At 45.6% G+C, this 25,216-nt stretch overlaps 1 protein-coding gene across 1 annotated transcript in view; it reads right to left on the bottom strand.

Moving 5' to 3' along the window:
* Positions 1-25,216, bottom strand: part of ADARB2 (adenosine deaminase RNA specific B2 (inactive)) — a 454,763-nt gene that overhangs the window by 131,187 nt on the left and 298,360 nt on the right. The window contains exons 2-3 of the mRNA XM_037031882.1: positions 10,459-10,545; positions 2,210-3,078 (exon numbers count right to left, since the gene is read on the bottom strand). Coding sequence (XP_036887777.1) covers positions 2,210-3,078; positions 10,459-10,545 — 956 coding nt within the window. The remainder of the gene's footprint in view (positions 1-2,209; positions 3,079-10,458; positions 10,546-25,216) is intronic.

The raw sequence follows: 25,216 nt of genomic DNA, 5'->3' as shown, positions 1-25,216 counted from the left end.
TGGTCCTGGGGCCCCTGATGCACTCAGCACCCCCCAGCCTGGGGGATGGGTCAAGGGGATGGTGACGAGCCTCGGGACAGCTGGGCCTGGGGTGTGATGGATGGCCCACGGCCCTTATGCTGCTCCGTGCCCTCCATCATCCAGTCGGGGTTGTTAGCAGACTGTCAGAGGAAAATAATTTAGCGGTTGTGGCTGTAACTGATGTGCTGCATTCTGGGGTCAAACAACTGTTACAAAGCACTGGTGCTGCCTGGTTCCTCCACCGCACGAGCTCAGGGGTGACAAGATGAGAGGAAACGTGTCTCAGCTGCAACACACGGACATCCTTCAACGTTCACTTGGGGCGGGGTGGACTGGAGCTGCTGCAGGAGGGAGTGGGTGTTTCACACTAAGCAGGAAGTACAGCACCCATGAGGGCCCTTGGTGGGGTGGCCACACAGGAAAATGACAGGCTGGAAGACAAGGGGACACACGGCCTGGCACTGTGCAGGAGGGACCTTCCTGGGGAAGGTGGTGAGAAGACAGAGGTGATGTGGAGGCTGAGGACCACCTGGGGCTCATGCAGTTTGCAGGGGGCACAGTGGTTTTTGGGGTGTGGTTGGTAAGTTTAAGCTACAGATTTGGAGAAACAGGATCAGAAGGAAAAAAGGAGACAACAAAGTAAAATAGAGGTGCCAGAAAAGAGAAACGAGGCAGCAAACTTCTGGCAAGATGTGCTCAGGGACCTATTGGCCCCGAACTTCTTGCAAGTAGCATATTTCTCCCTGGATTGTGTGTCATTTGAGGAGGGGTTGAAAGGCAAGACAAATGGAGATTACGGTCTATACCCCTTCAACCTGCTCCTCAGAATGCTCATTAAATGTGCGAAAATAAACGAAGGTCTTGGGGGCAGAGAGAGCAGGAGAAACAGCCATCCTCCCCTGGGGCTCCTTGTTGGATGGTCTCTCTCCCTCACTCGATGGAACTGTGAGAAGGAGACCTCCATCAGACAAATATTTACTGAGGGTCATGATTCAGCATGAGGCATCTGTCCTTGTGCATTAGGTTGGTCACTGTGGTATACGCTTTGTGCTCCTTGAGGCCTGGGTGGCACCTGCCTCCTTCTGCGACGCTTGGCCTCCCTGGGAAACAGTGGGTTCTGTCCTTGGAGCTGCGATATGATCACACAGCCATGGTAGCAACAAGTCAGAGTTCTGGGTGCTTACTGCAGATCTGCCCTGGTTGAAGTGCTTTTGACTATGTAGAATGTTCTTCTCCATGACTGAGGACAAAGTGAATAAAGATACTTCCCTTACATCACTGATATCTAATACATCACTGATTCCTACAGATAAATCTTTTTTTGTGGGGGGCTACAGATAATTCTGAAAAGGCTAAGACAAGATGTAACTTGCATAAGTAAGCAGTTATAAGACCTGGAAGAATGAGGTTGTTTTGGAATGGGATAGAAATAATTTCTGACACGTGGACGGTGCTATGAAAGTATTTCTTCAATGAGCAAAGGTGAACCAGTGTGAGAAAGCAGACCTGTCACTGGTGTGAAAGGGCCAGAGAAATGAAGGTGATGTAGAATTCCAGCCCTGTTCTTGTTCCGAGCTCTCTGCTTCCAGCTGTGGGCTGGACCCTCAGACTGACCCTCTCCCTGTGTCTGGACCCTGGTGTCCGGGCTGTCACACAGGCACCTGACTCTGGCTGGAATCACAGAGATGAGACGATTCACATTCACTTTCCTTCCTCCAGCCTCCATAGTGAGAAACTACACAAACCGCTACCTAACATGCATTTTTACCTCCTGCCAGTCCTTCTGTTGCAGAACCAAGTCACTGAAGTACACCTGAAAATGCCAGCTATCCTTCCCTGTCACCCTGTCAGGGGACAGCCCCTGCATCCCCCCTTCCCTGGGTCCTGCCACTGGTGCCATCACAGACATCACCTGCTTTCACTCCCCCCCCCCCCCCCGCCACCTGTGCTAATCTGAATGTTGACATTCTTTCTTTACACACACACACACGATTTTTTTCCAAAGCTGGACAGTTGCTCTAATGGTCAGGCTGGGACGGGCTGAGCTGGCCTTTCTAGGAGGGGGTGTGTCGGGGTGCTCTCTACTTACAGCGACTGGAGCAGGGGGGCTGCCTGCTGCCTGTCCCAGCTCATGGTCTCCTAGCATCCGGGAGATGCCACCTGCCGGGAGCTACCTGAGAATTCTCACCTGGGGCAAGAGGTGACTTTTATTCCTGCTGGGCATGTGGCCAGGCAGCCGGATGTCGAAGAGGGCCTGGAGGGCGGCCTGTGCCGCCTGGCCCTTGGCTAGCTTCTTGCTGCGTCCCGAGCCTTCAAACATCCTGCCGTCCACGCTCACGGCCATGACGAAGCTCCGGGGCCGCTGCTTGTCAGCCGGCTCCGAGAGGCACACGTAGCGCAGGCCGGCGCGCAGCTGATTGAGCACCACCACTGGGTTCCTCTCACCCGGGGCCACCAGGTCCAGTGTGTGGTGCAGCAGCCGACCCCGCCGGCATGCCGGGGACAACAGCTCGGGCTCGGCAGGGCAGCGACCAGGGAAGGCCGCACTGGGTGCCGCTGGTTCGAACTGCTTGAACAGCGTGTCTGGGAAGTCAGCCTGGTCGGAGGTGAAGTCTGTGCAGGGGCTGGTGCTGCTGCCCATGGCCAGGTGGGCCTGACAGGCGTTGGGGAACTGCACGAAGGAGCGCAGGGCCAGCTCGGCTGCCCGCATCTTGGCCTTTTTCTTGGTGGGCCCTGTGCCCTCAAATGTGAGCCCGTTCACCTCCACAGCCACAGCGAAGATGGGCGCATGCACGGGGCCGGTCTGGGACACCATCCGGTACTGCAGGCCCGGCCGCAGCTCGTGCAGTTGGACCAGCGCGTTCTTGGGCGTCATGGACCACGAGAGCGTCTTCCAGATCAGCTGCAGTTTGCAGAAGTGGCCACCATTGCCCTCCTCCAGAGGCCTTTTTCTCTTCAGGCCAGGTGTACCACCTCGGGCTCTGTCGCCAATGGGCAGTGGCCGTGCCTCCAGGTTGCTCACATTTCGGTTCTCCTTCACGTCTGCACTGCTGGTACCTGGAGGTGAGAACAGACAGTGGTGACCCAGGGCTCTCAGCTCACTTGAAGACAGACACCACTTCTGAGGAATGTACTGTGCCTATGAGCCCAGCTGCTGGCCTGAAAGCCTAGCCTCTGAGAGGAGCCCACTGGACGAAGCCTTCTGGGGACAAGCTAAGCAGCTCCATTTGTTTCTAGGCCAACAAGAGTCACTAAGCTTCCCTGAAAGTGGGGCTGATAGCCTGGGAGGAGGAAGGACATGCAGCCCCGAGCAGCTCCACATTTCTAAGAATGTGGGGTATGGACGTGGTGGGCCTGACCTGTCTCTACCTTCTGCTCTGAGTGTGGCTGAGATGTAGTGGGGCTGGGGCCCCCTGGGCACAGGCTCCCTGCCCGTCTCTCCCAAAGCCTCCCCAAAACCAAACCACATGTGGCCCTTTCCTTCTATCAGCTTCAGGCGACACTGAGGGCCATGCACTCCTTCCCCATGGAGTGGACCAATGACTAAATTGCGGTGTGATCATAGGAAGGAAGGCTCGATAGCACCATGGTGAAAGAACCAGGTCTACATGCTTCAGTGAAGAGGAATCTCCAAGTATAATGTTGCATGATAAAAGCAGCTTGCAAAGTGTTACACAGAGTGCAATGTCATTAATGTAAATTATAACAGTGCAAGCATTGCATGCTGTTCATGTAATCAGACATAGTGGTGAAGCTTAGATGCTAAGCTTTCCAGGAAACAGGGAGGAAATGGAATGGGGACCCAGGCAAGGGCTTCATTTGTATCTGTGATGGTTTATTTCTTGTGCAAAAAGTGATATGCATTAAATTTAGCAAAGCCATCATTTGCTAACTATAGGTGGTGCACATGTGTAATGATTTGACTATCTTGGACCGCTCCTCACCAATGAAGCTATTCCATTTAGAAAACCACAGCTTGGGTTGTCACAGAACTGCTGGACTAGAGTCCCCATCGCCTCCTGGGGTGGATGTTTCTGGGATGCTGACCCACAGGTTCCTAGAAAATGCTCCAGGATGATGGTCATGGGCCTTGCATTTCCTTGTCACTGAGCCCCACTCCCCCTTTCCCTCTGGTGCCTTTCATATTCCTCATCTCTCTCTGGGGGTGGGGTCACAGCACCATCTTCTTGGAGGGGACTCTCAATGTGCAGATGCAGTTGGAGAACTGGCTGAGATGCGATTTCACCCTGGGAATGTCTTGTTCCTATGAAGATGAAACTATGGGCAGAGGACAGTGCCACCACCCCTTGGCTATATCACAGGGACGCCTGTCTCTGAGGGGGAACGGGGTGCTGAGCGTACATAGTCTGCTGTTGGTGTGTACTGATGTGTGCGGTGAGGTTTCAGGGGGTAAGCCACACACAGGTGCCCCCTTGTGCTCTTTGATTTCTCTTTGGGAACCGGACCAAGATCTCAGGAGTGCCTGGTGGCTGTGCAGCAGGTTGTAGATGAGTTTTCTCCTGTGAAGCTAGTGGAAACTTGGGGTGATTTTTACAGCCGGCCTGCAGCTTATGAATAAAGGCTGAGAACTTTCTCCTCAGCCTGCCCTAGGCCAAGCTGCAGTGAGACCCAGTGTCTCGGTGGCCCTCAAATCCATGGCACTGCTGCTGAAGAGTAACAACTAGAAAGGGCACTCTCACAGGTACTGAAGGCACTTGGACCATCGGGTGCCTTGGAGAGGGGCTCTCACACTGGACAAGGCTTCTCTGGGTCCGTTGCTGTGTGTCCTTCCTGCTCAGGGGCTCTCAGTGACGACTCTTGCCAACACCCCTCCCAGCCCTTCAGACGGTGTTCCCAGTAGTGGTGAGTATATCCATTCTGAAAGTGCTGTTTGCTGAACTGTCCACTTCTCATGAGCTCTGTTCTCTATGTTGTGAGACAGCTCTGTTAATATTTTCTCTGGTGGCTTGCATCTGTAAAATATTGGATCTGCAGAGGTAATTGTGTTCAAAGCAGTGAGCCCAAGCATTTTATAAGTTAGAGGTGGATGGTGTCCCTTATAGATTGTTTGGTAGAAGCAATTACCCCCCGGCATTGAGCATCGACTTTCGGCCCTCTGTGAGTCATTGTGCATCTGGGTCCACATAGGCAGGAATGCTGCCATGTGGGGTATTTCAGGCCACGGTCAGTAGGTCGGATTAGCCATGCAGTTTCCCAAATGGAATATAAAGATGGAAAAAAAATAACCTGACCGAAAGGCCCCACAGCAGATTGCCTGGAAACTTGCTGATTTCTCACAATATGAGGGTCGAGGGAGTCTGTGCACCTGACAAAGTGGCCAGCAAGTCAGATGGCCTCTGCTGCCTTTTCAGCAGAAAGGTTTATTGTGGAGCAACAGCCGCCACGGTCCCAAACTTCCCCTCCACCTGCACTGAGGTTGCTTCCAGGGTCTTCTCTTCCACGACACTCAGTGTCCAGTGGTGATGGTCATTATTAGTTTTCCACGGCATAGACACAATGAACAGATTGTGGCATAAAGAGTGCTTCCAAGATAACCAGTACCTAATAACTGATACAAATGCAGAGCTCTGGCCATATCCTGGACACACTAGCTAGAATCTCCAGAATGATGTTATCCGCTGGCTTTTGCAAACAAGCAGATTAGGGGTCCAGCTCCCTTCAAAGCAGCCCACCTGCCCGTTTTCACTGGGCTGCTGAGTCTGGGCAAGGGAGAGGGGGCAGCAGTCATCCCACTGGTTCTGGGGTCAAGCAGATGAAAGGCGAAAGTCCTCTCCATCTTTTATGTAGGTATGACCTTGGGCAAGTCCCTCAACCTGCCCAAATTCCATTTTCTTTAGATGGAAAATGTGGGTTTTAATAAAGTTTATCTGACAATATTTTCATCTGGTTGAATGAAAGGAACAAAAGCCCTAACATACAGGAAAGTCTAATACATGTTTTAAAAATAGTGTTGTTCTCCCTTATAGGAGGGATACGTTCTAAGACCCTCCGTAGATGCCTGAAATCTCAGATGATACCGAATCCTATATGTACTATGTTTTTTCCTATATGTACATTACTATGATAAAGTGCTAACTTACAAATTAGACAAAGTAAGAGATTAACAGCAACAACAATAAAATATATTACAGTATAACAATATACCGTAATGACGTTAGGTGAATGTGGTCTCTCTGTGATAACCTATCTTGTAACTCAATGACTAACAAGCATTTTGGGAAGAAAGAGTGGAATTTTAAGTAGCCACAGCTGTGGTCAAAGCTGTATTTTCCAGGTGAAATACATCTTTCGGAATTAAGTTCCGTTACTGGGCTGTAACTGCAGTGGCTGCCTCTGTCAGCCGCAGGGGAGGCCCCCGGGGGCCACCTCACAGCGGTTGTCACCCGGCATGAGTGCAGGCACCATGTGCTAAGTAAGTGTGAGCCTCTGCCTCCCCCATGTCCCCCTCCTGGTCCGCGGGCCAGTGCTTGCCTGAGTTCTTGCAATAGTTGAGTTGCGGGAGCTTTTCGTTGCACTGCCTCACTGGTAATGACTTTCCTGTGTTTGCAGGTTAGAAGGCAACTGTCTGATCCACCCTGTCCTGACCAGACAGGGCTGGCTGACAGGAGCAAGGTGGATGGTCTACTCTCTTCTCGTGCTTCCGGGGTAAAAAGATGAGTAAAAAGGGGGTGGCTATGGGGGTCAATCAGGCGGGCCTGGTGACTCGGAATACGAGATGTAAGGTCCTCGCCCTGCAGGTCATGCACTGGCCTGACACCAGTGGTGCTCAGATCAGGCTCTGCAGCAGGAGAAGATGCCCTCTTTTTGAGACTTGTCTCATGCTGTGTGGAAGCTGCGACTATCATGCATCTATCGTGGTGACAGCCACTATCACGGTGTGGTGGGTGGCTGCCCTACCTCCAGACCCCATGCAAACAGTGTGGCCTATGTGGGCCTACGGCCCTGTCCAGGATTAGGCATCTCAGCCCCTCCTCATGTGACACCTTTGAGTCAGGGGCAGAAACAGAGGTCTGGGGCCAACGACCACTCCTTTCAGTGTTCGAAGAAGAAAGCTTTCAGGGTTATCAGCTTAGGCACAAAGTCTTAAAAAGGTGGCATCATCTGTTTGACTGTTAGCCAGTACCCAGCCTGCTGATGGGCTCATGGGCACTGTCCTCTTTCAGGCCAAATCTTGGTCTGGCTATTGATCCCTGACCCCAGCTCACCCAGGACATTGGATCTGAGCTCCAGGAACAAAGCAGAAGTGAATGATGGGGCCAGGGCTACAGAGGGGGTGGGAGAAAGATGGTCCTGAATGGTGGAACTTCATCTTAAATCAACTCAGACACATATGTCCCATAGTTTATTGCTACAAACAGGAGACTTCAAAGCAAGGACACACTTGCGTCTACCACCTACCGTCTCCCTGCCAATGTGTGCACACACACACATGTACAGTGAACATTCATTACATACCACTACCACATATACCACACATATGCACACACTACACACATTACCTAGACACCACACACATGACACACATAACATACACACAGACACATGGATACACACACCACATACATTTGTACACATACACTCAATGCAGACACACACATGCACGCACAATGAACATCTCCTACATACCACACACACCCCCACACCACATATATTACACACATTATCTAGACATCACACACATCACACATTTAACACACACAAAACACACAGATACAAATACCACATGCATACACACATACTTACATGCATATTCAGTGACCACTATGTATCGCACACTACACTTTTACTTCACACACATCACACACATTACATACAACATACACTCAGATCCACACGGTATACATATCACGCACCACACACCCATTACACAAAACACAGAACATGTACCACACATATACCACACATACCACGCACACCACACATACTTTATCCACACACACACATACACCCTCTAGGGCAGTTGCATTTATCCTTTTCTACCTTCCAATGGCAAAGGGCAGTAAGCTGAGAGACTGCCATGATTAATACTAGTGAGGAGTGTTAACTAAGACAAGCACATTCAATTCGAGGTGGCTCTTTTTTCAAAAATATTTTATTTATTTATTTTTTAGAGAGGGGATGGAAGGGAGAAAGAGAGGGAGAGAAACATCAATGTGTGGTTGCCTCCCATACACCCCTCACTGGGGACTTGCATCCCAGGCATGTGCCCCAGACTGGGAATCGAATTGGCGACCCTTTGATTCACTGGCTGGCACTCAACCACTGAGCCACACCAGCAAGGCTGGAGGTGTATCTTTGAATAGTTTGTGAAAATAAGGTTTTCTAAGTATATTAATGTCATATATTACAAAGGGGATGATTAATCCACTGATAGAAATACAATTTTCCAAGCTTTTCAAAAGCTAATTTTATTGTGTAGCTTCCTGTTAGAGGTGAGATCATACGGTATTTGTCCTTCAACACCAAAGCAAACAAGCAAGCAAAATATAACCAAAGACACTGAAATAGAGAACAGGCTGACAGTGACCAGAGGAAAGAGGGAAGGGAATTTCAGGGGAAATAGGGGAGGGATTTAGAGGAACATATATAAAGGATACATGGACAACAACTGAGAAAGGTGGAAATGGGAGGGAGGGGGGAGCATGGGGGTGGGATGGGAGGGGAGTAATAGACAGAAAAGTGTACTTGAAAAATAATTAAATAAAGCAAAACAAAAAAACAAAACAAAACAAAAGCTAATTTTGACACGTAATAAATATTTAAAAGTCATTCTTATCTGTAAGTTTTTACCTATTAGCCAGTGAGCAGAATCAGGAAAATAGCTTTAATTACTGGCACTAGCCAACACTGATGGAATATTTATATGTCCCAGGTCCTTGCCTAAGACATCTTTATGTACTATCTTATTTGATTCTGACCTCAACTCCATGGTTCAGGTTATGTCACTGTCCCTGTCTTGGAAGCGAGGCTCTGAGGGTCTGAGCAGTGATGCTCACAGCCCTGGGCAGTGGTGCTAGAGATTACAGAGCACGAGATGGCTTGGAGGTCTTGCCCTCACCGGGCTTCTACTATCAGGCCTGTTCTGGCATCAGAAGTCATTAGCCCAGTGAGCTGTTGGAAAGGGAGAGAGATACTTCTACATGGAGAGGCTGACCCAGCCAGGGTTCTCACAGCTCAGGTGAGAAGGTTGAGGAAATACTGAGATTTCATTCCTCAAGCTATCAGTGCATTGATGAAGTTCTAGGACATTTCCAGTTTAGATCATGAGAGAACAGAAACAATCATTAGTCCACATTTTGCTTTGACCCTGGGGAATGGGCCCTGAATGGATAGTCATGAGACCTGTGATCTGATTTCCATGTGACTTTCTCCTCATCTAGCAAACAAAGGACTAATACTAGAGTGTCTCTAAGGTTTGCTCTGGTTTGACATTCAGTGGTTCTGTGACTTTGCTTTAGTAGAATAATCCAGGGCGATCACTCCAGTTTTCAACCTTGAGGATAATTATGTTTTCTGGGAAGGGGCTATTCATGCACATGTGTAGTGTTTCTTAACACCTGTTGGCAAATGGACAATATTCCCGTGCAATCTTCCCCACCATTGCTTCTTGGTCAGGTTGACAACCGCAGTGACTGCCACTAAGCTCTCCATGTCCTTCCTATCCCAGGACAACAAGCACGTTCCTAATTCTTTCTGGCTGAGAAGGTGACCCATCTGTTAGGTAATGTTGAAATGCAAGAGGTGTTCATATGGTTTTGAACATTTCACCCCCTTGTTTAAATGCCTGACAATATGCTACACATGAGAGGTGAGTATAATGCATGCCAGACATGCCCAGACCCTCACACACCAGTCCGGTCTGCTCTGCCTCCTCAGTGGTCTGCACAGGGACACTGTTTAGGGCCCCTCCCCAAGCCGGCACTTCAGTTCCCATACCACACTGCTTGGTGTCTCTCCAGTTTCAGGTGCCAGAAATGTTTCAACAGGCAGGCACCCATCCAGCTCTTTCCATGTTAGATAATTGTATGAACTGTTTCAAAGAGACTGTGTTCATTTTTCTTTTTCTTCTTAGTTTGAAGGAAAAAAAAATACAGGAAAGAGAGGAGGGATGGTCCAAGAGAACTTTTCAATATATGTATATGTATAATCCCTAGAGCTCTCAATCACACAGTTACTTCTAATATTTTCCTATCACCCAGGTGAGGGTAGAATTCCAGGTGGGGATGAAATTACAGGTTGGGATTCCAGGTAGGGATGAAATTTCAGGTGGGGATGAAATTCCAGGTGGGGATGGGTGCGGAGCTTCCTGCTCTTCCAAGCCCAGATATTTTCCCCCACCCCCAACATCCCAAGGGTCTCAGGCTTTGGCTATATTGGGCTGGGACCCCCTCCTCATCAGAGAAGGGGACTACTTACTTAGATTGTCTTCGTCCTCCGTATTCATGGCCCCGGGGCTCAAGTGCTTGAAGGGAGTGATGAAGGCTGACAACATGCTTACTTTGTCTGGAAAGAAAAGAAGAACAGGAAATGCACTTTGACATGGAATTTCAGAAAAATTCTGTACTTTCATATGTTCTTATTACTGAGGGTTTGGACAAGGGAGGTTGAAAGGTCATTTTGATTTTATCCACTTCATTCTGGTTCAGTCTTTTATTGGATTTCTGACAGCATTTTATCAAATTCTCCTCGCCATTCAATTTTAAACTTTATGATTTCTCTCTCTCTCTTTTTCTTATTTTTGGCATCTCCCCTCCTCTTGTTCCATATCTCTCAAAACTTGAAGTAATTGTCTCCAGGGCAACAGCCTTACATGAGCTTACAGGACGCTGGGTGGGGCAGGGCCTGCCAGACTGAGGTCATTTCACAGAGAGCAACTAAAGCAAGTAAAAAAAAAAATGCCACAATTAAATGAGCATTGTGCAAATAAAGCCGAGACTATTTTTCCCCATTAGTGAAGAACTTGCTTTGTTGGCTTGAAATGCATGAAAAAAAATGGACTCAAACCTGTAATATACTCAGTGTGTATTTGAGCAGAAGTGGAAGAATGGGGAAGAAGGAATAGGAGAAGAGATGGCAGGTGAAGGAGGAAGCAGTGTGGGCCTCAGGTTCAGAAGAGCTCTTCCTGGAAATGGGAACATGTCGCTGAAGCAGTGAAGGGAGTCAATAGGGGATGCCCTTTGCCTGCAGCCTTGGTGGTGGGCGAATCAAGCAAGACCAGTCAGGTGTCCTGGGTACTGGACACCTCTGAGTACAGCACAGGTGGGAAGATGGGCCTACGTAGGAAATGTCACACATGACCAGTAAAAGATGTTCTTTCCAGGGTCTCAGCAATTTCTCTCTTAAACAGAGAGATTAAGGCATTGTAGGTTGAACATACAGTTGGGAGAGTGAAAGAAAGTGGAGGGATTAGCCAAAGAACATCTATGCATAACTTACAGGTACAGACAACAGTGTGGTGGCTGCCGCCCCAGGGAAGGGCAGATGGGGGATGTGTGGAGTCAGGTAAAGGGGGGAAAACGGGAACATCTGCATTAGTGCCAACAATAAAAATAAAGGTAAGACGACTAATAAAGGGAGCCAAAAGAGAAGCTCCTGATTTTAGAGGTTCCACTGACTAAATTGAACCACAGAAGTTTGGTGCACTTGTACATAGGCAGAACTGACTCGCTTCCTGGAGAGTCCTCCTCTGTTCTCAGATTCCTGCCTCTTGCAACCTCTTCCCCTTGAGTCTTCATGACTCAATACCTTCCATAGGACTCTTGACCACATTATTAAAGAAATGGTAGCTGGAAATGTCAGCATTGCCTATCCAGTGTGTTGCAGGGTTGCGACAGAGTTGTCCCTGCTCCTCCTGTGGTTAGGTTGTCCAGGGCCCAGCTACCAGGGTTTGGTTACTTTGTCATGCGGGACTCTTTCTGTCTCTTCTGATACCTGAGGACAGGGTTTTCAGTGAGATCGCTATTTGCACCAGACTGCCTTTTGTCTGCTTTGCCGTCAGAAAGGAGGATTGTTGATGGCACTCCCATTTCAGCACGTGGTCTAAATGGGATGTCCCAGAACACTGGTAACTAGCGGGTTTATATGCAGGTAGCCTGCAGGCATCCAGACCACAGCCTGAATCCTGCTCCTTTTCTTTCCATTATGAGCCTGTTTTCTCTTTAGCCAAGCTTCCCAGAGGCCAGGAGAGTTCACATTGAAATTCATTCCAGAGCCTGTTAACAGCTGTTGTTTCCAGTAGGGACGGGTAACAATATAACGTTCACTCAAAGAGAACAATAAATAACTCAAATACAAAACGCCTGCTCCTTCTTCATTCCCCGAACAAGAAGAATAAGCCAGGGAGGACTGGCTTTCCCTGAGCCCACACGGGCCCAAGCTAATTTACTACCAGGGAATGAAATCTCTTGCTTGAGTTATAATTTCATTAAGGGAGCCCAATAATATTACACAAAGAGTGTGAAGCTCAAATGATTTAGTCTGGAGCATCTCAAAATGAAATTACAATTTTCTAATAAAGCAGGGCTGCCAGCCCAGCACCCACAAAAACACACTAAGCCATTTCAGAACTCACCTGAACAAAATTGTGAGATATTTTAAAACTGTTTTAGATCCATCTAAGTTCTTGATTTTTATGGTCAGATTTATTGAATAAAAATGTAAGACACCTAGTTAAAAATGAGTTTTAGATAAACAGTGTGCTTTTTCAGTATATACATTTCTAATATTGGGGCACACATATATTTTAAAAAATGTATTACTTACCTAATATTCAGATTTAAAGTAAAGGACTTGAGCAGATATTTCTCCAAAGAAGATAAACAAATGGCCAGTGAGCACATGAAAAGATGCTCAACCTCATTAGTCATTAGGGAAATGCAAATCAAAACTACAATGAGATTCCACCTCATACCCATTAGGATGGCTGTTATCAGTAAGATAAGAAATAACAAGTGCTGGAGAAGATGTGAAGTTGAAACTCTTGTGTACCACTGGTGGGAATGTAAAAAATGGTTCAGCCATTATGAAAAGCAGCAATCCCACTTCTGGGTATGTACCCCCCAAAATTGAAAGCAGGGCTTACAAGAGATATTTGTACATCAATGTTTATAGCAGCAATAATTCACAATTGCAAAAAGGTAGAAGTAACCCAAGCATCCATCAATGGGTGAATGAATATCAAGACGTGGTGTGTATCACACAGTGGAATTGTATTCAGCCATAAAGAGGAAGGAAATTCTGCAATATGCTACGACATTAGTGGACCTTGAGGACATTATGCTGTGTGAAATAAGCCAGACCCCAAAAGACAAATACTGTATGATTTTACTCATGTGAGGTCCCTATAGTAGTCAAACTCACAGAAACAGAAAATAGAATGGTGGGCTCCAGGGGCTGGGGGATGAAGAATGGGAAGGTGTTTAAGTGGAGACAGAGTCTCACCTGGGAAGACGGGAAAGCTCTGGCATGATGAAGACGTCCTGTGTTTAGATGCAGATATGTTCCGTGTGTGCATGTTTGTCACTGAACCATAACACCTACAAGCTGTACACTTGGCTGTATGTAAACTGTACTTCAATTATTTAAGAATATTAAAAGATAAAAAGCATGACTGGATAAGAAAATAAGTGATGTGAAGCAAGCATCCAGGTATTTAATCTAGAAAGGGACAATAGGGATGGAACAACATATTATTTAATCTATAAAGAAGAAAATTGAGAATGCTAGATATTGAAGAGAGGTGTCTATCAAGGAAGAGTAAATATTGTTTTTTGCTTATTTTGTAGATTTAAAAGCTTACATATATTAAAAAGTTTTTGACATGGCAACAAGAAAACTCACCACCTCAAAGATTAGACATCCTCAGATTCCTATCAAGACAAGTAGATGTATAAAATCGATGGAGAGGGAATTAATGGGAGTGGAAATCAGACCCAGAAAGTGGGAGGATGGAATCGGAATTGCAAATGTTAGGCCCAACCCCACCCCTCAGGAGCCTGGGATGACTCAGTTTACCTACAGTGATGACTTTTGTCATCACATTCCTTTTACAAGGAATGGTAAAAAGGTCAAAAATTTTAGAGCCTAGTCTGTGAATGCAATTGCTTTCACAAACTACTTCATTTATAAGCAATTTATCAAGCAATTTTTACCAAGGAAGATGAAAATTAAAAAAAAATCCTCTGCTGCTTGAGCACAGTATCCAGAAAATCTATTCATGTGAAATAGTGTGTTTGCTAGAAATTGTAACAAAAACTGTAATTTAAGAGAATATCTGTGATTGCCCAAAGTAGCTGAAAACTTATGTTCACACTCAAAAGCCTGCACACTGTTGTTCATAGCAGCTTTCCTCATGATTGCCAGGAATTGGAAGCCTCCAAGATGTGATTTGGTAGGTGAATGGATACATGAACTGAAGCAAAAACAGAAACAAAACTACTAATTGCTAAAATGACCAAGGATTTGATCTCATACTCTGCCTCCTGAAAAGCACTATTTCATACAATAGGCTATGAAAAAATTACAAACATTGAGCATTTGAGTTCTGTCCTTATTTCAACCACTGAAAATAAGGTTTTGTCCTGTGTCTGGCTTTTGCAGGCCATGCGCCTTCCCCATCTAGCACAGCTCAGCTGTCTTGAACAGTTACGTAACTTGAAAGCAAGGTGACAGTTGGAAGCCACAGAACTCTGTTGGTGCCTTTGGGCTACAAACCTCAGCCTCTTTCATAAGTTCCCTTCTTCTGTTTTCTCTTTGCCAAAGTGCACTCTTGACAGATGGCCTCCCTCAAGCTTGACCCACTTTCTTTCTTTCTAATCGGACCCGGGATGTATTAACAAATGCAGCTTCTACCCAAACACAAATGCAAATCAGTTTGAATAGGTGGCTATCCTGGTAAGCACGAAAAATGATGAACCTCCATGCAGTCAGGAGAAAGAAATAACGTTTTGGAGTAAAGGTGAATTTTTCTCACAGATTTTCAGGAACACATATTTCAAAACACTGTTTCCAAGTTGCCATCCTATGAACAGCATAAGGCTGTTCAGTGGACAAAAGATTCTGGCTTCACACTGAGCTTTGTAACATGAAAAGGTTTGATTTTCACGAGAAGGTGAGGATTTCTCCTGGCAGTTTCCAGATGGATAAAACTCATGAATTTGGTCTTGAATGTGTCCAAGTACACAGGTTACCTGGCAGCACTACTTTGCTCATTCATAGTTAAAGGCCGAATTATGCCCTCCACAAAAAGTAATGTTGAAACAATGACCTCCTGGACCTCAGACTGGAACTGTATTTGAGGATGGATCTTTAAAAAGGTGGTTGAGTTAAAATAGAGTTCTTAAGGTGGGCTGTAATTGCTTAGGACGAGTGTCCTTATATGAAACAGAGCTCAGAATGCAGACATGCATAGAAAGATGACCATGTGAGGACACAGGAGAAGACAACAACCTACACACCAAGGAGAGAGGCCTTAGAAGGAGCCAGCCTTGCCCACACTTTGATCTCAGACTTCCTTCCAGCTTCCAGGATGTGAGACAACAAATGTCGGCTGTTTAAGCAGCACAGACTGTGGTACAGACCCCCTTTCTGTAGTGGGTGACTAGAGCAGACTAATACATTTAGTCAACAAATTTTTATTGAATGCAAATAATGGCACACACAGTTAATAATTCAAGCTCTGAAGCTAAAAAGGAACAACGTAGAGAGAAGTAACCTGGCCATGGGGACCTCCTGCTAGGGAGGTATCTTTCAAAAGACTGGTTAGCTGAGACCTATAGCTAATAATATTGCCGACTCTTGATTAAGCACAGAGACAGTCTGTGCTTGGTTAAATGCAGAGGCAGGCAGTGTGGCTCCAGGGCCAAGGATACTTCCATCCATAGGATGAGAATAGGTTAACTGAGGGAGGGGAGGTCACTCCAGGCAGAAGGAGTGACATGTACAGAGGCTCTGAGTAGATCCCCAGGACCTAGTGAAGCTTCTGAAACTTGGCAACACTGTCTGAGTGGTTCCCCATTGCCCTGGGCATGAAACCTTGAGGTGGCAATATAGGACTTGATTCTGAATTGAGGACCCCAGCAGACAAACACATAAAGTTCTGGACTATGAGAAATGAGCTGGAAGGAGGATAGGGTTTGGGAGTGGCCGGGGGTGGGAGGGAGAGAGAGAGAGAGAGAGAGAGAGAGAGAGAGAGAGAGATTGAGATCTCATTTAAGATGAGTCTGAAACCCAGATATAGGTCCTCAGAATCATGTCACACTCTTTCCATGGGATAACCAACATTTGGACACCTGTTATTGAGGAGACATTATGGCCACTTAGAACCTCTGAGTGGACACACAGTAACTTTGGCCAATTAAACTGAGTCTTTCTTCCTATTTTCTTCTCTCTTGGATGAGCTTAGAATTGGTTATAAGATGGTCCATTTCAATCTGGACTGGATTGAGTTTTACAGATTGAAAATGACAAATACCACATGATATCACCATTAACAGGGATCTAAACAAAACAAACAAGCAAGCAAAATATGACCAATGACACTCAATTACAGAACAGGCTGACAGGGTCCAGAGGGGAGAGGGGAGAGAATCACAGGGGAAAAGGAGATGGACTCACATGAACAAGTATAAAGGACACATGGACAATAACTAAGGGTGGGGGGTGGAAGTGGGAGGGAGGTGGGGAGCACGGGTTGGGGGGCGGGCAGGGTTGGGAATATAAGACATAAAGCTGTACTTGAACAAGAATTAAATAAAAAAATATTAAAATAAGTAAATAAATAAATAAATAAAAAGCAACTGCAACATAAAAAAAGAGAATATAAAAGGTTAAAATGCAAGTTCAAAAATTAAATTTTTTACATTAAAAAAAAAGAAAATGACTAGAAAGTTATGGGCTCTGCCTGAGATTCACTGAAGGATAGTAAGGGAGGAAGGAACAGAATGTTCCTTTGTTAAAAGGAACAAAATGGAAAAAAGCCACTCTTATTGTTCCATATCTCCACTCTAAGGAGTTGAAACTTCAGGATGAACCAGTGAGGTCTGCCTTGTGGGGACCCACATAGTGCTGCCTTGCTACCCAGAGACTAGGAGTCTTTCTTATCCTTTAAAGACCCATAAGAAATCAACAGAACATATGACTTGCAGATTCCTCTTCAAAGTTCCCAATTCTGTAGGAACCCCAAGTGCAGGTTGCTATACGCTCCTGGCAGCTCTGAAAGCTGCTAAAAACTACATGTGAAAATATGACTTCTAAATCATAGGGAGAAGCATGTCTTTCAATGAGTTGTTTGGCAAAATTCGGGTCTTTTAAGGCATCTATCCCTTTCTTATGGTTTAATTTCTAAGGCATTCATTTCTCCTAGATAGCTTGTTGCAGACTGCTTTCCCTGGTTTTAGGAATTGTATCTCTACTCCTTGTGGCTAAGGGCGAGGGATGACCTTTGGAGTGCCAGCTGCAGGAGACAAAGCTTGTCTCTGATGGCAAATGCTGCCTCAGTTTCCTCTCCCTGCCCCCAAAGCTTGGTCTAAAGTCAATGACGGGTAAGACCCCTCACAGAGGGGGGCAACCTAAGCCAGATTCAATCACTTGGGAGGCCTTCATGGAAGGACTGGGAGGAGGGGCTGCAACAAAGAAAGAGCAATGGACTCTCGCTCCCTCGACTTTGAGATAGCCTGAGTCCCCATGTTCTCTGGGAGAAATGTTTCTTGGCTCTAATCCCCTTAAGCCTGAATACCTGATGGGCAGAGGTACAGCTCCTTGCCTTGCATGTCCTGGGGAAAAATCTGGCATCACAAAGACTTCCTGATAAACCTGTGAAATCTGCTCTGCTAAGAGTACTTTCATTCATATGTTAAGGGTTTGAGCAGGAAACCCTAAAACTCTGTTCCTGACAGACAGACTCTGAAGCCCTCAGATTTCTTTGAAATGTTATCTACTGTTTGATCCTTGCTGCCCTGTATTCCTGTGTTTTAGAACCCAATAAAAGCCCTGGAGGTGGGGGCTCGAGGCCTTTTTCTCCTCGGAAAAACTGGCCGCTGCGGGCCTTTGTCTCCCCTGAGAAACTGGCCACCAGCCCACGGCCTTTTCCCAACAGGGAAAATGGCCACCCCTCCTCCCCAAGCAGATCACTTCGTGTCTCGGTCATATTTATACACCTCGACCATGGCACCCGGGGGGACTTAGAGAAAAGTCGCTCCCACAATAGCTTCCCCTCAAAGTTACAGCACTGAGATATTCCTGTACCAATGTGGGACACATCCCAGAGAAGGTTTTTGACCAAACCACAATCATGGTGCCATAAGCACTCTTATAGAACATACAGACATTTTGGCTTGACTCTGTGTGCCACATCCTGGTGAAACTTGGTTTATTTTTGGAAGTAGAGGGGAAAAAAACCCTGAAGAACAAACAAGCTCACACCAGATTGCTCTACGCACTCTTCCTGACACAAACGGCAGGCTAACACACACATGGTCTGACAAGTGATTGGCAGAGCAAGGTGACTCTTTGTAAGGAAATGTATTTAAATAAAAAATATGCCTAAAGTTGGGTGTTCAGACTTCAGTTAGACTTGTAGACTTCCAAATCATCTGCCAAGGAAGTCAGTGGCTTTGCAAAGTCAAATGTTTCTCATTTTATGCTCCATTTGGGAGTGGATGCATGTAGAAAGTGGATGATATCATTCTTTAAGTTGGTTTAGCATCCTCCATGAACTTTGAGGTGTGAGGGCTACTTTAGGTTCTGTCACATTACTGTTAGAACGATGGGTCATGCTGGACAATGGGTGGTTTTAGACCTATCACCTATTAAGCCTGGACATGGGCGTATGCTGCCTTCTCTGTTTGGGGCAGAAGAAAGTTCACCTTGGTAACAGATAATGTGGTGAGGTAAGGAGGTCAGAGTTCAGTGGTGATACTGTTTGAGGCCACCGGACTCTGAGACCAGACAAAAAAGCCTGTAGCTTCTTTCAAAAAAATTTCCCTTCTGCTGTGACCAGGGTAGTTGAGTTTCATCAGAGTCACTCCTTCAGCAGATACTCCCTGAAGCAGTTTCATATGCCAAATGCATGGCCAGGGCTTCTGGTCAAGATGGTGGTGTAGTCAGATATGGCTCAACTCCTCACACAACCACATCAAAATTACAACTAAAATATAGAACAACCATCACTCAGAACCCTCAGAAATTGAGTAGAATGGAAATCTACAACTATGGAATTAAAGAAACCACATCCATCCAGACTGGTAGGAGGCAAAGAGATGGAGAATGGACTGGTCCTATATGCACATATAGTGGATAAAAATTTGGGAGGGATACATTGGGAGAGAGGAGTCCCAGTCCCACACCAGACCCTCCAGCACAGGGTTCCAGTGAGAGGAAGATAAGTCCCCACAACTTCTGACTGCAAAAACCAGTGAGGATTGAGTTGCAGGGAGAAACTTCTGGATCCCCAAGCAGTTCCTCTTAAAGAACCCACACATGGACTCACCTACTCAGATTCACTCCCTCTGAGCTCTAGCACCTTGAAAGGCACCAATGGCATATGGGGAGGAACTGAAGTGTTTGGCATCAAGGTGAACAGAAGCCATTTTCCCTTTTCTGAACCTTCTCCCCACAAAGCCACAGAACTGGCAGGCTGGTGCCATACCTTAAACTCCATCAATTTGGCTAACACTGTTTGCTCCACCCTGGAGATCCTCAGAGACTCTGCCCCACACAACTTACTGGCCCACCCAAGCTGCTTTTCTGTTTGAATGCCTGGTTTTTGTGCATGCTTCACAACTTCCTAGATCCTCTCAAATAAGCAACAGCCAGCCTCAGTGAGCCCCCTATCCCTGTACCTCTTGCTAAGTGGCCTCTGGCCTGCTACTAGCAGCAGCCTGCCTAGATTCACAGCTTGGCTTCACCTGGGAACCTCCAAGCCCAGTACAAGTGGCAGCAATCTCAGATTGCTTTATAGCTCAGGCAGGGCAGCTTTGGGCAAAACATAGATCGAGTCTGACCTTGGCTTGAACCATCAGGGAAACCCCATAGCTTGTGCACTCAGCGGACAGCTACAGACCATGTCAGAACACCACCACCCTTCCCATGCACAGCTGATCTTCCACAGAGGGTGGAGGTTGGTGGTCAGTGGTCACAGCCAGTCCTTGCTTCTGACTGGCCTGGGTAAATCCTACCCATTGACCTTCCAATACAATTAAGGCTCAACTACAAGAGGAGGGTGTACTCAACTCACATGAAGGTCATGCCTTGAGTACCCAGCTTGGGTGATAGGGGAAGCTGTGCCCCTGGATACTTACTACATTAGACTGTGCTACCAAGACAAGGAATCAAAGCAGCTCTACCTAATACACAGAAACAAACACAGGGAGGCTGCCAAAAGAAGAAAAACAAAGAAACATGGCCCACATGAAAGATCAAAACTCTAGTAAAATAACTAAACAAAATGAAGATAAGCAATCTGTCAGATGCAAAGTTCAAAACGCTGGTTATAAGGGTGCTCAAGGAACTCAGTAGGTACTTCAATAGCATAAAAAAGATCCAGTCAGAAACACAGCATTTACTAATTGAAATAAAGAACAATTTACAGGCAAACAACAGTAGAGTGGATGAAGCTGAGAATCAAATCAATGATTTGGAACATAAGGAAGCAAAAAACAACCAATCAGAACAACAAGAAGAAAAAATAATCCAAGAAAACAAGTATAGTGTAAGCAGTCTCTGGGACAAGTTCAAGCAATCCAACCACAGAGGTGCCAGAAGGAGAAGAGAAAGAGCAAGAAATTGAAAATCTATTTGAAAAAATAATGAAAGAATAATTCCTTAATTTGGTGAAGGAAATAGACATGCAAGTCCAGGAAGCACAGAGAGTCCCAAACACAATGGATTAAAGAGGCCCATTCCAAGACACATCATAATTAAAATGCTAAAGGTTAAAGATAGAGAGGGAATTTTACAAGCAGTGAGAGAAAAGCAGTTGGTTACCTACAGGGGAGTTCCCAGAAGGCTGTCAGCTGATTTCTCAAAAGAAGGTTTGCAGGTTAGAAGGGATTGGCAAGAAATATTCAAAGTCATGAAAAGCAGGGACCTGCAGCCAAGAATGTTCTACCTAGCAAATCTATAATTTAGAAATGAAGAGCAGATAACGAGCTTTCCACACAAGAAAAAACTAAAGGAGTTCATCATCACCAAACCGTCATTATATGAAATGTTAAAGGGACTTATTTAAGAAAAAGAAGATCAAAATGATGAACAATAAAATGGCTATAACTATGTATCTGTCAATGATTGAATGTAAAAAAGCATACTAAGCAAACATGAAGAACAGAGGCAGAATCATGGATATGGAGAGTGTTTTGATGGTTGCCAGTTGAGAAGGGGGTGTGGGGGAATGGATGAAGAGGTGAAGGGATTAAGAAGTACAAATAGGTAGTTACAGAATAGCCAAGGGGATGTAAAGTACAGTATAGGAAATGGAGTAGCCAAAAAACTTACACTCATGACCCGTGAAGATGAACAATGGTGTGGGAATTGCCTGAGGGAGTGGGGGATGCTGGATGGAAGGAAGAAAAGGGGGGAATGGGGACAACTGTAATAGTATAATTAATGAAATATAATTTAAAAAAATGCATGACCAGGTGGCAATCTGTTTTTGGTAGTAACTGAATTCTAAAATTTGGGGGGCAATTAAGGATGTGTCAAAAATTAGAGATCTCTGGAGTGCATTTCTCAAATTGAGAAAATAGATGTGGTGTTGCTTTATTGGATGCATCATCCATTTGCCAGCCCTCACACATTGAAATGCACACACAACTGTCCTCGTGGCACTCGCTGCCATAGATACTGTCACTTCCCTAAGTGAGTGAGGGGTACTCCATCTCTTGTGGTAATGCCCCACAGCTCTGGTACATTCTCCTCCTTTGTGGCCTGTAGTTGTTGTCTCTCACCTGGGACAAGGTTAAGGTTAGCTTCAAATGTCTGAGACTAAAAGAACATCTTTATTATATCTGTCTTTGATGGTCTAAGTAGTTGTTCCCATTGCAAGACAGTTTGTGGGAGCTGAGAGAGTCTTTGGTCAGAGAGAGCAGGTGGCCAAGGGCTTCACTGTTGGATTAAAGCACAGAGAATTTGGGGCTGAGATGAAGAGCTTCCATTGCTCGCCTGGCTCTCAGGACCAATGAGTCTGTGAGAAAGTCTACAAGAGATGCTCAGGATCTGATTCTGGTTAGGAGTCTGTTAGATAGCCAGCTCAAAGCTGGAAATACATATTTAATCCCACAGACCTATACAGGCCATCTAAGGACTGTAGTTAGTGAATGACAGAGATAATGAGAAATGTAATTCTCCACATAGTAACTACTGATCCTACACTGGTGTTGAATTTCTCGTACCTATAGAAATGTTTTTCCCTAAAGTCCTTCTTCAGGATTTTTGGTTCTTTATTGGTCCTGCAGCCTCCTTGCTGAACATACTCTTACCTCCTGACCCCTTTTCTTTAGAGATTTGCTAAAACCAAACAGTTTTATTTTACATTTTATGCCCTATTTCCATTTTATGAAAAGATTGCCCTAATTAGTTTCATCTGACTATGACCAGTTCTTTTTGGACACCTCCTATCTTTCCTATGCTAGAGGCTTCCACCCTGAATCATTTCATTGCTCCTGTCAGTGAGTGAATAGCTAGCTGCAAGTGTCCAATCATTCACTCCAGGTCTGTGGGTTCTTAGAGGAGTAAGTCATGTATTTGTGATGGTCAGTTTAATGTGTTAATTTGACTGGGCTATGGAATGCCCAGATATGTGCCCATGTGAGTATTTCTGAAAGAGATCGGCATTTAAATTGGTGGACTGAGTAAAGTAGATGGCCCTCCCCTGTGAGGGTGGGCCCCATCCAATCCACTGGGAGCCTGGATAGAACATAAAGTGGAAGAAGGGAGGGTTCTCACTCTGCCTGGCTGTTGGACTGGGACGTCCATCTCGTTCAGCCCTCCTGGTTCTCAGGCCTTCAGACCAGACTGGAGTCCTGGAATTTACACCAATGTCTCCCTTTTGTTCTCAGGTCTTCCACTGGGTCTCAATTACCCTTTCCTGGGTCTCAGCTTGCAGATGGCAGATTGTGGGTCCTCTTAAACTCTACAATCAAGTGAGTTAATTCCTTTTTTGCAATTTCTGTCTTATTCTATTGGTTCGATTCCCCTGGAGAACTGACTAACACAGCACTCATATTCTTGAAATAGGGTTATTTCACATACAAGACATCACAGCATGGTCAAACCCAGTTGTCAAAGGAGAGCTGTTGCCTCCTTTGCATAACCCATCCTATCCCCACTCCTCACACCACAGTAGCTCAGTATTGCCCAATTCCTGGAACTTGTGAGAACTGGGTGTACAGTTCAGAGACTGCTATTTGCTCTGTGGATGGTGGCCAGTGTGAGTGGTATCTTTAAGTGTTCTGTAATGTGCACAATATCTTTTCCTACTGCACGGGGTGCATTTCTTTGAATGTGGAGTGTGGGTATAGAGCGAGGCTGCAGTGAGCAGCACCTCCCTGGCTTTACTGCCTTGCCCTGCTTTACCCAGCAGATATTCTGTGCCAGTCTTCCCAGTGCGCCCTGGCCAGTCCTAGTTTATCTCTGTAAGTCTGGAAGTCTGGTGTAATTATTAATAGCATTTGCTCACTCACAAGAGTGCCCCAGTTTGGATGGTAAAGCATAAGGTCATCTTACTTACTAACAAAGCTCACATTTGGAGGTGGGTAGCCTGAAGGCAATGGCACTCCTTAATCTCTAGCTCCCTACTGATTCAAATGACAAATTCCTTACTTCCTACAAAACATTATACTGGATTGTTTTTAGAGGCATTTTTGAGTCCATCTGCTCAAAACTGGAAGTGTATCTCCCGTGAAGAACTAACATGCCCAGTGCTTCTCTGACCCATTTTGTGCCATCCACCTGGGGGCCAAACTGAAACCCTTGAGTCATGCTGATTTATCGGTTTCCCTCTCTCTCCAGGTTAAGTGGGTCTTCCACATCTCCAGAGTGTTCTTCCCGGCCATTTCTTACTTCCCTGCCCCTGCCTCTGCCCTTGCCACGGCTGCTTTCACGTGGGTTCCTGCGATGATCTCTCATCTCTGATACATCACCATCATCATCATCACAGAGCTGTGTGAGGATTACACAGGATGAGGAGGTGACACACAGTATAGTGCCTCACATGTGACACGCACTCAGTACCATTAGCAGACTGGTGATAACATCGACTGACCTCACATCTCTCATAGGATGTAATCATCCTCTTTGACTTATTGGTTGATATTTTTGCCTCTAGTATTCCTGAAGGCCATTAGATAGAGTATTGTTTTTACTTTGTTTTCTAACATTGCTTTTATTATTTAAGGTTTTGAATTGAGCTCATTTGATAACTAGAAATAAGATATTCTAGAGCCTCCAGCAGGTTACTCTATCCTCAGCTGACTTTGTCTAGCCCCATTGTGTTCTTTGAAATGTGCTAATTTCTCATCTCTTATATGAATTAGATACTCTACAACTTAAAATAGAACACCAGTCACATAAGTTACTATTTAGAGAGCAGGTCAAAATGTTAACGTCTGAACTCACAAGTCTAAATTTAATTATTTCACTTTAGAATAGAGCTCCTGGCTAATGTATGAAAATAATATTTATTGTTGTTAAGCTCTTTAATAGACTCATTTATTTATGCCCCATCTCAGGCCAAGTAAGTGCTGCTGAATTATCTTCCCAGAGGCCTACCTGAGAATGAGCACAAGATTAATAGCCCTGTGCTGTTTCGATGTGTGTGATGACCTATGATATGCATATGTGATGGCTTCACACATATTGGCAAACACATGGTCCTACAGGTTGTTGAGAAGGCCTCTTTACTCCTGGCTCCCAGATCCATGCTGACCTCTGTGCCACAACTGGGTGTGTATTCTTCATGTCAAGTACAGTCTCTGGTCAGTTTGGACTACTCGGACCCAGGGTGGAAATGACCTGTTGTTCATTTATGCCATTATTTGTTTATTTGACAAAGATTTATGAGCACTTACTGTGCCCCAGGATGTGGAACAGATTAGAACAGTCTAGAACAGCCTAGAAACTCTATTCTTGCCTTCTTTTCTACATAGCCTATATCATCCTCTTTTTTTTAAAAAAAAAA

This window comes from Sturnira hondurensis, unplaced genomic scaffold (assembly GCF_014824575.4).
Source record: "Sturnira hondurensis isolate 20B ecotype Veracruz unplaced genomic scaffold, ASM1482457v3 Scaffold0021214, whole genome shotgun sequence".
NCBI lineage: Eukaryota > Metazoa > Chordata > Mammalia > Chiroptera > Phyllostomidae > Sturnira > Sturnira hondurensis.
This window is presented reverse-complemented; position numbering and strand designations above follow the sequence as displayed.